The 17,344-nt window shown below is 37.9% G+C and overlaps 1 protein-coding gene across 1 annotated transcript in view; it reads right to left on the minus strand.

Moving 5' to 3' along the window:
- LOC136172965 (EGF-like and EMI domain-containing protein 1) overlaps positions 1-17,344 on the minus strand; it is a 559,648-nt gene that overhangs the window by 17,798 nt on the left and 524,506 nt on the right. The window contains exons 10-14 of the mRNA XM_065942121.1: positions 13,843-13,965; positions 11,098-11,283; positions 9,086-9,217; positions 5,044-5,172; positions 3,477-3,605 (exon numbers count right to left, since the gene is read on the minus strand). Coding sequence (XP_065798193.1) covers positions 3,477-3,605; positions 5,044-5,172; positions 9,086-9,217; positions 11,098-11,283; positions 13,843-13,965 — 699 coding nt within the window. The remainder of the gene's footprint in view (positions 1-3,476; positions 3,606-5,043; positions 5,173-9,085; positions 9,218-11,097; positions 11,284-13,842; positions 13,966-17,344) is intronic.

Here is a 17,344-nt window from a genome sequence, read left to right on the forward strand (position 1 = left end):
CCTCCAGGCTCAAATTGTATTATATACCTGTATAGGCTTTCCTGTGGAAAACTACTTGGTAAGAACAAAAAAACCACTTGACTTTCTGATAGATGGAAATTATGAGCATCTGCTAATTTGTGCTATTATTAGCAGAGGTAATCTGAAGTGGTGGTTACAATCCACCATGGAGGGTGGTCTTTGTCTCAGTTACCAGGGACAGACAGAGTTACCCCTTAAAGCAGAACAGAATTATCAACAGGGCCCCTTTTCACTGTTAATAGTAACCTATTTGGATGATACCTCCTCATCCTTCCTGCATCTTCTAAGTGTTGAGTTTTTTCCTAGACCCACCAACCCCTAGCAGCTTTCAGAGCTATTGTCTTCCTTGATGTGGACTTCTTGCTCACTCTCCAGTGCTCATTTTCCTAGATCGGTTTACAGGCCCTACTCTTTCTGGTTCAGCATGCAGAACAGGGGTTCAGTGGACAACACATACCATGGAATACTTAAATGTGACAATTGAGTATATTAAGAACATAGTACTGGGGAAGGGAAAAAAGGAAAAAGTGGAAGAAGAAATCTTTTGTTGGCAATCTAGCATTTTCTCAGTGTTTGCCATGCATTGAAACATGTCCTCCAAAAATGCACACGTTTAAGTACTTTCCTCTAGTACATCAGAATGTGACCTCATTTGGAAATTATGTCTTTGCTGATATAATTAGTTAAGTGAGGTCATATTTGAAATTGTGCTGCTGCTGACATAATTCATTAAGATGAGGTCATACTGAAGTGGGCTGGACTTGTAGTCTGATATGACTACTGTCCTTATCAATAGGAGAAATTTGGACAGGGGGCACTCACAGAGGAAGAATGCCATGAGAATACTGGAGTTCTGCTGTCACAGGTCAAGGAGGGACAGGAACCTAGGGGAGAGAGGCCTGGTGCTCTTCCTCCCCTGGTGCCTGCAGAGGAATGTGGCCCACCAGCACCTTGATCCCAGACTTCCAGCCTCCAGAACTATGAGGCAATACATTTGTGTTGTTTAAAACACTCAATTCGTGGTACTTCACTGTGACAGGACTAGAAAACTAATGTAGGGTTGCAAATTCAAGCCTCTTAGGGCCAGGCAAATGGCATTAATAAATGAAGCCTCAAGTCTCAGCAGTAAGAGTCCTGAAGACCTGGAATGTGTATGTTTTTTCTAAAGAGGATCACATTCCAAATGCTAGCCACCATTGCCACCACGACCATCTGCTTTTTAAAGTTTTGAGCAGATGAGTTATGATTTGAATGTTTATCACCAAAATATCTGATATTAGCTTATGAAAAATTCAAGAATTATTACTTTAAAATGTGGTGAATCCTCTTACCTTGGAACAATAACGCAAATGATGCTATCTTTGTTTCTAGGTTTGTTCTAGGAGGTATCCAATGCTTTGGGATTCATCGTCAGCACCTGCATTGTTCTCATTTACCCATGTCTTCTCTCTCCTCTTTGGTTCTCTGTTCCTTGTCCATACCTTTTCTCACGCTGTTGCTGTTCACTGCTATCATGTCTGACTCTTTGTGACCTCATGGACTGTAGCAAAGCAGGCTCCTCTGTCCTCCACTATCTCCTGGAGTTTGCTCAAATTCATATCCATTGAGTCAGTGATGCTATTTAACCATCTCATCCTCTGCTGCCCTCTTCTCCTCCTGCCCTCAATCTTTCCCAGCATTAGGGTCTTTTCCAATGAGTTGGTCCTTCCCATTGGGTGGTCAAAGTTTTGGAGCTTTGGACCCAGGCTTGTTTTTCAATGAAGCCTTCACTGGCTCTCTTATTGGAGAATTCACTACTTATTCTGTTTTTAAGAGGTATGCCTTTTCTAAAAGAGATAAGGTCCATGGACATTCAACTAAAAATACAATGTAGGACTCTGAAAGGTCTCTGATATTTTACATAGGTCAAGGTATTACTGAGGTTCACTCAGGAAGGATTTTAAAGGTGGGACTATGGAATAGGTGGGAGAGTGAGGTGCAGACGGTTTCAGGTTCACAAGGACTTGTTTCAAGGTGGGATGTTAAGGTGCGCACCCAGAGCTGTCCCAGTAGGAGAGAGCTTAGAAGTTACTGATGAGCTGAAACACCTACTGGTGATTCTGTTTTCTTGCACCTTTGGCAGGATGTGACTGCTGGTCACAAATGCAAACTGCACAGCATGATTTAGACATTTCAGGGAATTTTCTTCTGCACTAGAACTCAGTGTATTGGACTTTTGATGTTTAATTTCCATAAAGTGTGGAATGTCCACTTAAATGAACTATTAACATCTTCCTCTCAATAATTAAGGTAAACACTAACTAGGAAAAAGACTTCAGAATATTTTTTTTCACTCATCAAAATATAGATTCTATAATGTAAGGAGGCTAAATAAAGACTAAAACAAAAATTGTGATATGTATATAATATGACTGTATAAAATACACCATGCTTTCTACTTTCTTCCTTTGTCTGATGTAAATACAGAACAAAGATGTGCTGCTCACCATTTTGTTCCACAAGAGTTAAGTCCTAACCCATTGAAGCTGCTTATGAACAGTAAACTCTGAGAAATTCAGGATGAAAAACAGGATGAGGCACTCTGTGCTTTGGAAAAACATGCCCTAGATGGTTAGATGCATATCGCAGGAAGAATTTCAAAGAGCCAGATTCTTTTGTCAAAATGTTTATATATGTTGATATATATGTTTATATATATATATATATATATACACATACTCAGACATGGCTTAGCAACTGAGCAAGAACATACATTTTTTTAGTAGAGTCTTATTTTTTTTTTTAATTACCTTAACATATTTACAGAGAGATGGATTTATATAACTTGGTGATAACACTAAAAATGTACAGGGTATTTCATATTATTGCACTTCCTCCTTAATAATATATAAGGCATTTTACTTTACATAAATAAATAATAATGTATAATATCACACAACAGGTGTGGTACCAATTAAGTCAACCCTAAAATTAGATGAGATGAGTATGGGTAGCTAGTGTGCGTATGTGCACTCAGCGCTTGTCATGTCTGATTCTTTGTGACCCAATGGACTGTAGTCCACCAGGCTCCTTTGTCCATGGGATTCTCCAGGCAAGAATACTGGAGTGGACTGCCATGCCCTCCTCCAGGGGATCTCCCCAACTCGGGGATGGAACTCGTTTCTCCTGCATCTCCTGCATTGCAGGTAGATGCTTTACCCACTGAGCCACCTGGCAAGCTCAAGGGAGGATACAAATATATATAAACAAATTGGCTTCTCCCTTACTTCCTTGAAGCAGTTTCCTCAGAACTGAGTGGCTGTCTCCTGGGCTCTAGTCTTCAGCAAGACCTTGATTAAAACTTCAGTTCACAACTCTGATGCTGGATGTTTCTTTAAGTTGACATTAAATATTTTCAGTAATTTTCTGAGCTTTCTTGCTTCACACACAGAGAAAATTTAGTGCCTCAGACTTACTCAGATGACAAAACCTCCCATAGCGCCCTGGCTCGCACACACAGGCTCCATATACCCTGTGGCAGTGGCCATTGCTGGCACAGTTACATCTCCTTTTGCAGTTCTTCCCAAAGAATCCTCTTGGGCATCCTGGAGGGTAGAAAGACAAAGTGAATATTTGCCCACATGCCAACCTCACTAGAGCTATTGTTACGTAAGATAAGGAGAAAGCATCTTACTGTAAAAGGTAAGATGCTTCTAATCTGATTAATCAAGAGACTAAAGAGATCTTTTAAAAACTACCCCTATGATTTTATATCATTTGCCCCAAATTCTGCAATGACTTGCCATTGCTGTCAGGTTAAAAACTCCAAATGTAACAAGAAATGAGCCCCTGCGCTGGCTGACCTTATATTGCACTAGTATCTCCCTGACTTAGACTCTATCAGTAGATCCCTCTCAGGCACCCTTAAATCACCCCATTCTTTCTCACTTGCGAGTCGGGTCACACGTGGCCCCCTGAGTCTGCAGCGCTCTTCCTTCTCTCTTGCCTGGCTTCATGTTTCCTCATTTTGAATGCTTCGGCTTAAGGGTCACTTCTCTACAAGTCGTTCCTGGCTCACACAGTCTGCATGGCCCTCATGGTTCAACCTCCAAGCACATGGCAAGATTTAACTTGAAATACCTACCAACATGTGTAACCCATATCTGCTTTGAACAAGACTATAAGTTCCATGAGGAAGAGCCAGGGTTTGTTTCATTTTTGTTTTCTTAACATATCATAAAGCCTGGCACAGTGTCTTGCAACACTTAATACATATATTTGAATAAATGAATAAAAATTGGGGGCTAAATAACTAGGGTGTGAGCATGAGCCTTCCTGCACCTCTCAGAGAGCAAACTAAACTTGGTTTTTCTATCTCCCCAGTTCTACAATCTGTGAAATCTAATAAACTCTCCATGATTTCTGGCAATCCCTGAAGACTTACATCTTCATGACTCTCTGCCTTCAGCTCCTGGGACTGTACAAGCAGTTTCTTTTTGTGTGTTTTATCAGTCCATGTAGAAAATGTGGTTTCTTGATTGGTTTCTATGAAAAATCCACACACAGCACTCATTGGATGGGTATTTCGTAAGTTTTTCGTGCATCATTTCTCCTCTCTCTCTCCTCTCCTTTCTTTTTCTGGTTTTTATCTCACATCTTCCCTGATTTGTCCAAAGAGCTTCATTTTCTTCTTTCTTTTAGTATGCAGAGCAAATCAATTCACCCCAGCCCCTGTGTGCAAACCTGCACACACAAACTCAACGTTTTGCTCAGTGGATGAGACAAGGCTTTATCTGTATCAGGATTCAGCTTGCTTGGATCACAGCTGGAGATTTAAGTACCACTTATTTTGTTCTGTTATGCATTTATCAGTCAAAGCAATTGTATGCTCTTGTGTATATATATACACACACACACACACACAGAGCCCTTTATGTCTTCAGAAAAGCCCACCTTGAAAAATACAGACTCAGCTTTTATTCTATTTCTTATTAGAAACCTCAGGAACTTAAAGAGTTGTCTCACAGGACCAGCCATCCCTACCGTCTCCACAGGTTTTCCCATGAACCCCTGGGGGGCACTTGCATCGCCCGGTCAGAGGGTCACAGGTGCCTCCATTCTGACAATCACAGATGTCATCAAACGCTCTCACACTGGTCTCGGGGGAACGAGCTATGGAGAAAACAGTGAAGGTGAATATGCAGTGTAATACCCTCATTGCGACACAAACAGAGAGGGAAAAAAGATTGTCTATTAGAATTGATTCTCGGTAATTAAAATCTCTGGAACTTGCAGACGCAGGAGTCGTCTCTGGCCTGTTCATCATTCCTGGGGGAATTACTGGTACAGGTAGTTAAAATGATGCTGACTAAAGAACTGCTAACAAGGTTTACATGCAAAATTTACCTTGCTCCTTAAACTCATACCCTCACATTTTCAGAACTACATAAACATTTTTGTTGTATAGATGTCACTAACCCTAATGAGAAACAAATTGCATCTTCCATTTTGAAAAATAGGAAGAAAATGTAGGAAAGAAGAGCCATGTGTTTTTAGCCAGAAATGAATGTAACTAAGACTATCCTGAGGACTCCAAGGTATTCTGCACCACTCAAGACTGACGAAGACAAGCAATTGTTTTCTTTGGTTTGCTGTTTTGGGGGGAAGTGCTTAGTATTCCATTAAAAATAAACACAGTGTGGAAAATGCCTATGATTTTAAGCTTGAGTAAGTACAGCTGTTGAGATCATTTCAGTAGCCATTTAAATTGACATTTTATCATCATTGGCTAAATACTATAAAACTACATTTTTATTACCTCCTCTATCCACCCCCCCCCACACCATTCCAGATGCTAATATGGAAACTTGATTTCTAACTCACTTTTTTCTTTGCTTTCAAGCCTGTGGTTACTATGACAAGGAAAGGAACAGGAAAGGGGAAAAAAAGGAGTAATAAAGAAGTGAACTGGCAACAGACATGGTTGAGACCTGCATTACTAACTTACATGTAGTAACTCTTTGAATTTTTATAGCAACTAAAGACTGCACATTTTAAATATATATACATCTGGAAAATGAAGCTAAGGAAGTTTAAGTAGCTTGCACAGTATCTGGGTTACAGCAAGGCATCTACATCAGCATACCAACACTATCACTTGCTTCAGTTCAGTTCAGTTCAGTTCAGTCGCTCAGTCGTGTCCGACTCTGCGACCCCATGAATTGCAGCACGCCAGACCTCCCTGTCCATCACAAACTCCCGGATTTTACTCAAACACATGTCCATTGAGTCGGTGATGCCATCCAGCCATCTCATCCTGTGTTGTCCCCTTCTCCTCCTGCCCCCAATCCCTCCCAGCATCAGGGTCTTCTTTCCCACAAAAAGAATATGGTATCACAGAGTATGTGCATGCATGTGAGTGCTCAGTCATGTCTGACTCTTTGCAACTCCAGGGCTAGGCTCCTCTCTCCAAGGAATTTTTCAGGCAAGAATACTGGAGTGGGTTGCCCTTTCTTAATCCAGAAGATCATGGATTTGCTAAATACTTCATTAACATCAAAGAGAGCATTTATCTAGAGAAGAAAACTTGAAACCAAACATGTCCCAAACCATAGCTGGATGATTTGGAAAAAGTCATGAATCTTCCCTTCTATGTAATACATAGTCCATTCATTTGTTATATGAAAATACTTTAGTCTTCTCTTTCTACTGGATAGATCCCTCACAATAACAATAAGATAGTCAATATGAAATCTCTTTAAAAGAAATGGAGTCCTAAAGTGCGCTGTTAAAATTAATATGCAGTAATTTTTTAGTTGTTTCCTTTGTAACTACTGGGAGAAATTCCTAAAACATCCAAGTAGACGTTTTCATTATAGACCACTAAAGATACTGGGTTAGAAGATCTAACCAATGGGAAAACTAACTTTCCAGATCCCTGAAGAATTTTTTGTATGTCTCTTGCTGCATAAGAAGAGCTGGTACTCTTAGAAATATTAGTGATGAATGATTGGCCATTTCCATTTTTATAGTTTATAGGGATTTTTAAGAAAATATCCTCACTTTCCCTTTTTGTTAAATATTTAGTGATCATGATTTTTTTCTTTCCAATTTGGATTGCTCTGTTTTAATTTTTATAGAAAAAAATTGAAAGAAGATATAAATTTCTGTTTTCCTACCCTTTATAGGACCATGTGAACATTTAAAGAATCTCAAGTTTTTCCAAAACCAAAGAAGGGGTTTTGTTATTTTCATTTTATCAGGAAGTTCATTTTCAACATTTGTATATTAATTTTGTGTCAGACATGTTTTATTCTCATGGATTTGCAATAGATTTCTACTTTTATTTCTCATGCTAACATGTTATGGATCAAGGGTGTGGAGGACACATATTTACCAACAAAATTTACAATAAGGTGTATGAACATTTACTTCCTAATAGTCATGCAGCAAGATTGATTTGTGTGTGTGTGCTTAGTCGCTCAGTGGTATCTGCCTCTTTTCAATCTTATAAACTGTATGTAGCCTGCCAGTCTCTGTCCATGGGATTTCCCAGGCAAGAAAATTGGAGTTGGGTTGCCATTCTTTTCTCCAGGGGATCTTCCCAACTCAGGAATCAAATCTCTGTCTCCTGCAGTGGCAGGCAGATTCTTCACCACTGAGACACCTGGGAAGTCCCAAATTTATTTGATCCATTTTATACAGTTGACTATATCAAGTGGCTGATCAGTATGGCTGGATGTCTCAATACAAAGCTTCATTCATTCATGCACTGGAGCCTCCAATTTGGGAAAATAAGCTCCCAAGCTAGCAAGGGAAATAAAAGAGGAGCAGAGCTAACTTGAATCTGATGGAGACAGACAGACAGACAAATAGACAAAGAGGAGAGAGAGAGGCTTTAAACCCACTAGAAATATAAATGGCTGTTAGACTAGGGCCATCAAATAAAGCCTCATGCCATAAGTGGCAATGGACAAAGATGGCAGTTTAGCAAAAGGCACAAAGCTGAAAAGTACAAAGCATTAAGTAGTGACTAGTTTAGTTTGCTGGAAATAATAAGCTGGTCAGATCTGTGGATAAAAAGAGAGAAGGATTTATGAGGGCCTGATAATAGATGGTTGTCAGTGACTAGATTAGAAGCGTAAGCTTTATGTATCAGGAAATGGGACACTTCTGAAGCTGTTTGGGCAGCAGGGAGACAAGATCAGAGTGATGCTTGAGGAAAGTCCTCAGCAGTCTAACTAGTAATTCTAGGGAAACCACTTCACTATGTTATAATCCAGGTTTTGTTTCTTTTATATTTCATAATAGAAACAATATTTGTGCTCTTTCTTCCCATATTCAGGGGCTTCAAAAGAAAAATCTGCTCATACCATCTTCCAAGCCATTCACAAAGAAAACTCTTTTATTAAAAATTTATAACAGAAATTTAAAAAGAGAAAAAGGAAATAAAGGTAGTCAATAAATTTGAGTTTTATTACTTGGCAGTTTTAGCACCTGCAAATATACCTCCTTTAAAATATAAAGGAAAACATTTATTGGAGGTATTATTGTACAAATCACTGACATTATCTCATGAGAGGCTTATATAAAAATCTTAAAATTGTCATTGCCTATACTTACATAAGTTTTAAAGAAAAAGATAAGAAAACACAAACAAAAAGAGGCAACAGTCAAGCAGTTCCATTAACTATACTTCATAACACAAATCATTTTACTTTTTTTTTCTTCACGGGGAGTAGCTTGCCAGGGCCTAATGATTTATTTAGATGGAGGGATTTTTACAGGCTGAGGATATTAGGATCCTTTATTAACTTTCATGTTCAACGGATAAACAAGAGATAGCACATCAAGTTTCCCAGGGAACACAAAATTTCCCATTTTAATCACATGTTCAGTTTGAAACCTCAGTGCTTCATAGACATTCTTTGTGCACAACAAATAAATTGGTTTCCCATCCATATCAACCTTTAATCTTGTTAAAACATTTTGGGGAGAACACATGTAAAGAACTCATCATCAGTAGTTCACCAGCAGTAAAAGGAGAATTCATCACTCTCCACCAATGCTCCAAAGAATTACTTACTTTCATTACAAAGAATGCCTCCCCAGCCATCGGGACAGGAACACCCACTCTTTCCTTCCTGGCATCGGCCTCCATTCATGCAGTCCTCACAGCTCAAACTGCAGTCCTGTCCGAAGGTGTGATCTAAACAAACTGGAATGAGATACCGTTTTAGTGAACCCTACGTGTACTATCTACATCACTGAAAATGGAGATGAAACCCTTTATTTACCCCAACAAATAAACATGCTCCTTAAGCACATTTTCTGAAGAGTACAGAAAAAAATAATAAAGCAAAGAGATACCTTTTAAAACAGACCTTGGAATGTAATCCCTAAAAAATATTTAGGATCTTTAAGAAAGTAAAAAAAAAAAGAGAAAAGAAAAGAAATTACCATTGATTTCTGAACACAGAAATAATGTTCCTGGCACTTTAGTGTGTGTGTGTGTGTGTGTGTGTGTGTGTGTGTGTGTGTGTGTTTTCTTCTAGACTTTTTTATACAATATTTTTTCTTTTTTTTTCCCAAGTAAGCCTTTTTACTGAGATTTAACATACAGGTAAAGAAATGCACAAAACTCAAATGTACCCTTCAGACTTTTCCCCCACATTGTCAACAACCCCATGTTAAAGCCTCCCAGATGAAGATAAAGATTATCACCAGCATCACAAAAAAAATCAAAGGTGATTTGATGACTCTTAATCATTAGCCTTACAAATTAAGCACCATAGTGATTTATACTGCCATGGAATATTTCCCCTTATTTTTGAACTTTATATGAATAGAATCGTAAAGTATGTACTCTTTGGTATCAAGATTCTTTCATTCAATATATTGTTTATGAAACTCGGCCATATTGTGGGTTCACTAGTTTTCAAGTTTTGCCCATTTCACAATGGGGTCTTTCAGATGTCCCAGCTGAAAGCCTGTCATGTTTATCGAGGTTTCTCCACCTTGGCAGATTCTGAATTTCAGTCTGCCTCCTAGCACCACAAAACTGCTGGTAACTGTGCTAAGATCCTCACCCTCTTAGCAGCTATCTATAGATTTCCTGGCTTCTCTGTCTGCACTGCCCATGCATTAGCAAATGGCTCAAGGAGAAATGTAGCACAGACTGTCCAACTCACTTGTCTGAATGTCTCTTCTCTCTAGACCTTGGCCCTCAAGTCCTAACTGCCCTGGTAGCCCTGAACTATTTCAGTTGTGACTTTGAGTAGCCCAAGTATCAGAAGCTTGATTAAGAAACATTAAAGCATTTCTATCTTTATGTAGATGCAATTACTGATGTTATGTTTGACCATCACATATAAACAAATCTTCATTTTACTGGAAGCATTCTAAGGCTATCATTAAGCTTTGATGCTTTTAAAATACAAGGAATACAGGAAGAACAAAAAGAGCAGTTCTGTCTTACAAAGAAAAGTAAAAGCAGCAGCAGGCTGGCTGCAAACTGTTACTTTTGAAAGAAGTTATGCTAATTTATTTTGATCAGAAGTGATTTGATGCTTGAGTTCTGTCGAGTGGATATATAAGAAAAACTGTGCACATTTGTAAAGATATTTTTTCTTGGTCCATTTGAGCATATTGAACCATTGGTTCTCTGCATTTTAAAATTTAAAAAGGATCTAGATTTTCAGACTATTTGAAGTAAATTTTAACTATACAAAAATGACTTCTAGTTGAGTTTAAACTGTTAGAATTAAAAGGCCCCAATTCTTGTCTCCACGATGCTAATTCAAATATATTTTTCAACACCATTTCACTGTATCAAATTTCCATCACCCTGCACCACCTTGTCCATTCATATATACATAGCAACCCTTTATTGGCAAAAGGAAGAAAGATAACAGATGATGAATTTAATAGGGAGCTGTGAAGAAGTAATTTTGGTCCCATGTCTCTTGTCAATATCACGTTAAAACACTTTTATTTGGCATTAAATATTAATAACAAAATTGTCTATAAAAAAATTCTGTGAATTATCTAAAAATAGAGGGAAGAGGTGATTATAACGAAACATGTTCATTTACCCACCAACACTGTGCAAATCAGTCAGTTCTCCTGGAATATCTTGTCCCTCTTCCTCATTGTCTTCATCTTCATGGGAGAGAGGCAGAGAGGTGGCCACATACGGAAGCAGTTGAGGTGGGCTCTTGAATAGAAGACCCGGAAACCTCACAATGTCTAATTCTTCTTCTTCCTCTAGTTCATCATCTAAAGCTAAGACCACACAGAGAAATGCCTGGATTCCACATGCTGGTTAAAAGAAGGGAGAACTGAGCAAGGGTTGATGAGAGAAATGAGAAGAGTTTGAACTAGATAGCCAAGGCAGGGGGCAGCTGAAAGGTAAAAGTCTTTGAGAAGACCATTTCAAACAGTCTATTGTAAATGAAGGTGAGACACAGCAAGCACAGAGTGGAAACGGCCACAGGGAGAATAAAGGGGAAAAGAAAAGATCTTAGTCTGTGAAGAGAGAAAAGGGAGGACAGGTTGATTTCAAGAATATATGGTCTCCGTGCTCCTGAAGAACAAGACAAGGGCTGAAGTCATTTAGAAGAGATTTGAAAGAATTCTTCACAGAGACTTACAGATGCAAGTTTTCCCATCACTTCCAATTCGGTAGCCTTCCTCACAAGAACACTCATAGGTTCCAACAGAATTGATGCACAGTTGGTCACAGATGATACTGACATCCAGACACTCATCCACATCTAGGAAAATTCAAACAATGTCTGCTCTCCGGCGTGGAGATAAAATAGACATTATGAACTCATGGGCATATTTGTCACCTCTATTAACCAATGACAAAGTACTGCTACGCAGAACGGGTGTGTGTCTGCATGCGCTGTGTGCTCAGACGTGTCTGACTCTTTGCGACCCCACAGACTAGCCTTCCAGGCTCCTCTGTCCGTGGGATTTCCCAGGCAAGAATACTGGAGTGGGTTGCCATTTCCTACTCCAGGGGATCTCACTGACCCCAAATTCTTCCTCAAGAATATCCTGCCAATTAGTTTCCTTTTATTCATTTCCAAGTTTACCATCATTTATCTATATGCATAAACAATGTCTTTCTGAGATCTCGTTCATAAGATTTTATGAAGAATTTAAAACTTACATAGTCCCAGGCTGTGTATCATTTAGCAGAATGTTCATTCACTCTTGAATTATTCAGCATCTATGGCAAAGCATTTACTCAATGCATAATTTTGTACATGATTTGTGGAGAATTTTAGAGATGGAAGAATCCTAGGTTTAGATCTCATACAACTTACTGGTGTTAAATTCACATCTGAGTCCAGGCTTTGGTCAATGTGTTCATGATTCTAAAAGGTCATTTACGAAACTGAGTTTCTAGGCTGGCCTCAGATTGTAGATACCTTTTCCATTTGGATGTGTGTACCCAAGTATGTATATTCTCGCCATATAATCATCTCTTGGCTCACTCTGTTTAACAGCAGATGGTACATGAAATTCAATTTTTTTTTTTGGCCCTGTTAATTGGATGGGAGGTGTAAGTAGTAATATGCTCTACTGTGTTTAGAATATATAGATATCATAGTTGTATGTTCTTTGTTGTTATCGACACTGCAAGGCTGGGGCGTTTGGCATCTACGTGAAGAAACATACCTAGCATCCTCAACAGAATTTAAGAATTTGCTTCTTTAATCCAAGAAACACTATTTTCTCTGGGGGCATTAAAGTCTTCTTATGGAATTTGACTGTTATTGAAACAGATAACAATATTCTCATCTTTGATTTCAAGAAAAATATGATTTGAAATAATGGTAATAATGACCACAAATAAAATTTTAAAGATTATATATTTAGGGTAAACTTGGTAAAGTAATTTTTAGCAATGACTTATATGAGCCCTTCACAAAAATGTGAATTTACTAAGTTCAAACTCCTCCCTGATAGGGGCCTTCCTGGTGGCTCAGATGGTAAAAAATTTGCCTGCAATGCTGGAGACTTGGGTTCAATGCCAGGGTCATGAAGATTCCCTGGAGAAGGGAGTGGCAACCTACTCCAGTATTCCTGCCTGGAGAATTCCACGGACAGAGGAGCCTGGTGGGCTACAGACATGGGGTTGCAAAGAGTCAGATACGACTGAGCGACTAACACTTTTACTTCACTTTCACTTTCATGATATTATAAAAATTTATCTGTCAGCTAGAAATCCTCTAAAAGGTAAGCAACAAATCAGGTAGAAAATTATAGAATAACTCATCTTGAAGCGTGCATTAGCTAGATTAACATCAGATATATAAAGGAATCTGATACTATGGCTCAAGAACTGGCAATCCTTTTGCTGCTGCTGTCTAATTAAAATGACTTTCAATAATCAACTCAGTTTCCAGTCAAGATTACCATAAGCAACTCCTATAGCATTATGCTATGGCTTGCTGGAATCTCTCACTTGCCTATGTATATTAACTTAGGTAAAAGGGATTATGAACCAATGAATATAATAATAATAATAATAATAGCTACTTTTAGCTGAGTGATTTCTTGATGTCAGTCACAGTAGCAGGCCCTTTACATTGATTAGGTTTCTTAATTTATCCAGTAATCCCATAACTGTCTTCACATTACTGATGAGGATTTGAGGCTCAGAGCACTTAGTGTCACCAAAGTTCATACAATAGTATGTGGCTGGACCACAGAGATCCAAGTTTCTTTAAGGTGAAAGCCTTTCTCACCCTAACCCTCTGCCTCAGATATTCCTCCATTGATTGCCCCATCACATCACAGATTTCATGTTAGAGCTCAGGAATTTACCATCACATCCACAACCATCAGAACTGATCTGAAAGCCTTCCTGACAACTGCATTCATAGCCTCCTGAATAGTTGATGCAGAACTGGGCACAGCAGGCTTCTCCAGTGTCACACTCCTCAAGGTCTAAAGGGGCGAAAGGACATTTTTGTTATTTAAGAGATAGGAATTTAATCCACCTTATAGAGATGCTGATAAGCCCCACTTCTAAATTAAAACCATTTTACTAATTATTTTCTATTTCTCAGGCTACAGAGTACAGACACTGAATAAATGATAACACAAAAAGAATGAGGCTTGCATTTGGATCAATGTTTCTGACATGCTTCTCCTATGCCTAGTATTTATTTGAAAAGCATGTAAATAATCTCCAAATGCATTTAAAAGCACAGGGAAAGAGCTCTCTGCTATTTTTCCCGTTTAAACAGCAATCTAGCTGAATAAACAGAGAACCTGAAGAACAACAATAAAAAAAAAAAAAAAAGCTTGAGAAGCAGAGCTAAAATATTCCATTGAGTGAATATTTAATGGCTACAAAAAGGAGGCAGTCTTAGGCCCCTATGTGTGTGTTCTTCTAAGAGCTTTGGATGAAAGAATGCTCCCAAGGAAAAGAATTCACAGGACTGGGAAGACAAGTGGTTAAAGGCAATTCAAAGAGAGCACAGAGAAACATCTTAAACATTGTGTGTTAAATTACAGAATATTTCAGGGCATTTGCTTGAACTTTTCAATGATACATTGATGGGGATGAGTTTTTACTATAATCGGTGACACTATTACCCTGGAGTGTCCTATCAGATAGACAGTTTTCTAAATTATGATCTTTAAGTCTCCTTCGGCACTGTCCTTCTAGAATTCTACAATCTGCCATGTATCTTCCTTTATTTGCCCTAGGGAAAATAAAAATTAATCAGAATAGGTCAAACTGAAACCTTTCAGCAAAGGATAATCTATTTATCCTAAGTTTTGAGATAATCATTTGTAATATATTTGCCTAAGGGGTGGAACAGACTCATCGCCCACTGCTAGACATCTGGAAATTGTGTGGTCAGGGTTTTTGGCTATAGGCCTTCAATTCTACCTGCTTTGTTGAGCTGTTAAGTTGGGTGGCCTGTCAGTGCTGAGTTTACAAAAATCCCTTTGCTCCATAACTATGTGAACATATATAAAAGATCAGTGTCTCAATTAACCCTGGAAAGGGTATCAATGTAAGAAAAGGCAGACAAGAGAAAGGAAAGAAAATGCAATCAATTAACTATGGTTAGGGGTCACCATAAAATATCTAAATGAAGGTCATTTGGACACAAAACATTCTTTCTCCTGCAAAATGTCACAAGCAGTGCTACTCACAAAGTTCTAGATGATATTTTTTCCCCTTTCTTACATTAAAGCTTCCATTGTCTTTTGGATTACATAGCATGGATATAGAAGGCAAAAAACTTAAAACTTGTTTTTTTATCTGAAACATTGCTTTTAAAATCTTTTTTATCTATTTTTTTAAATTAGAGGATAATTACTTTACAATATTGGATGGTTTTTGCCATACATCAACCTAAATTCACATTAGGTATACATATGTCCCCTCCTTCTTGAACCCCTCTCCCACCTCCCTCCCCACCCTATCCCTCTAGTTTATCAAAGACCATGGGCTTTGCATTCCCTGTTTCATAAACTGAATTCCCACTGGCTATCTATTTTACATATGGTAATGTATATGTTTCAGTGCTATTCTCTCAAATATTCCCACCCTCTCCTTCCCCCACTGTGTTCAAAAGTCTGTTCTTTATCTCTGTGTCTCCTTTGCTGTGCTGCATGTAGGAACATCATACCACCTTTCTAGATTCCATATACATGCATTAATATACAATATTTATCTTTCTCTTTCTAACTTACTTCACTCTGTGTAATAGGCTCTAGTTCATCCACCTCATTAGAAGGGACTCAAATACACTCCATTTTTATAGCTGAGTAACATTCCATTGTGTTATATGTACCACAACTTCCTTATCCATTCATCTGTTGATGCACATCTAGGTTGCTTCCAGGTCCTAGCTATTGTAAATAGTTGCTGCAATGAACACTGGGGTTAAAATATTACTTTTTAAGTTTTGTGGGGAGGAGTGGTTTCTTATTTCAAGATTTTTTAAAAAGTCTTCTCATATACCACCAGAGCCTCTAAATACATACATCTCATGATTCCTTATTCTATCTAGTAAGAAGCACAATCACATCACATTAATTGGTAAAATGAGTTCTTCAATCTATCATTTTATGATCCATTTTGGATTTTCCTTCTATTATCATTCCTCTGGGGCTATTTTTTGTCTCATGTATAGAACTCATTAGAAATCTCATGCATCCTTTCTTAAAATGCCCTGTCCCTTCAAGCCTTGTATCACTTGTTTTCCTAAATTTCTTGATTCCTTCTCAGATCTCTTTTTGGTAAAATCTTATTTTTAATTCCTCTGCCTCTCTGATGATCATATTTTTCCTACATTGGCCAATATATCAAATATTACAACACTGCAGAGAAATTCACCTGTAAATTTAAAAATTTTAAATTTAGCCCTGATCAAAAAATACAGAATCAATTATAGCAAGTAAAACAATTAAACATTTCAACTATGACTTCACAAAAGCATCAAAAATAAACCTTGAAAGAACCTGATGTCCTGTATCTGTCTTCCACACATAGTCACTGGATAAAGCACCAAAGAGTAGAATAATTTTTTTTCTGATAACTACCAATTGTTATATTTAGTGAATTTATTGCTGGTGAGACACTTGTGTTTTTTGTGTAACTGTCTTTCAAACTGTGTTAACACATCACTAGGTTTTACCCTTAATTAATGCTTGCATTTGGGCAAGACTAACCATTTGCGGACTAGATGACTTATCTTCACATTTATTTATATGTTCTCATGTAAGAAGAAGTTGATTCTAAAATAAGCTAAAAAGAAAATTATTTCTCTTGTGCATGAATGTTTTTACAAAGCATCCATGCCCATAATCTGTTCTCAGGCAAGTAGGCAGACTATGCATATGCACACTCCAAACAAATCATTGCCTTTACTCTAGAGAATATTTGGTTTTTAGGAATGAGTGTTATTTATTGGAAATGAAATAAACTTGAGCCATCAACTAAATAATGTCGTCATGTTGACTGCTGAAATCTCATAAATATGCAATTTTCTATATTTTGACCCTGGCAGATGCAACTTTTTCTGGCTGTAAATATGAACTTTACTTTGTACTTTCAAAATTGTACTTTTCAAAGAATCAGGAAAGATATCAAATTATAAGCTGCAAACAAAAGACTTAACAAAATTCCAGTTTCCCTTACCGAATAGTCAAAAGGAAAGGATAAGAAGGAAGGGAGGGAGGGAAGAAGGGAGGAGGGAAAAAAGAAAAAAAGTTCTTAGTTTTTTCCAGACATCCAAATGTTAGCAAGGTAGAAATCTGTAAGCATATTTTTCATTACATAAGAAGGTGCAAGGCAAGCAAC

Source organism: Muntiacus reevesi, chromosome 8 (genome assembly GCF_963930625.1).
Source record: "Muntiacus reevesi chromosome 8, mMunRee1.1, whole genome shotgun sequence".
Taxonomy (NCBI): domain Eukaryota; kingdom Metazoa; phylum Chordata; class Mammalia; order Artiodactyla; family Cervidae; genus Muntiacus; species Muntiacus reevesi.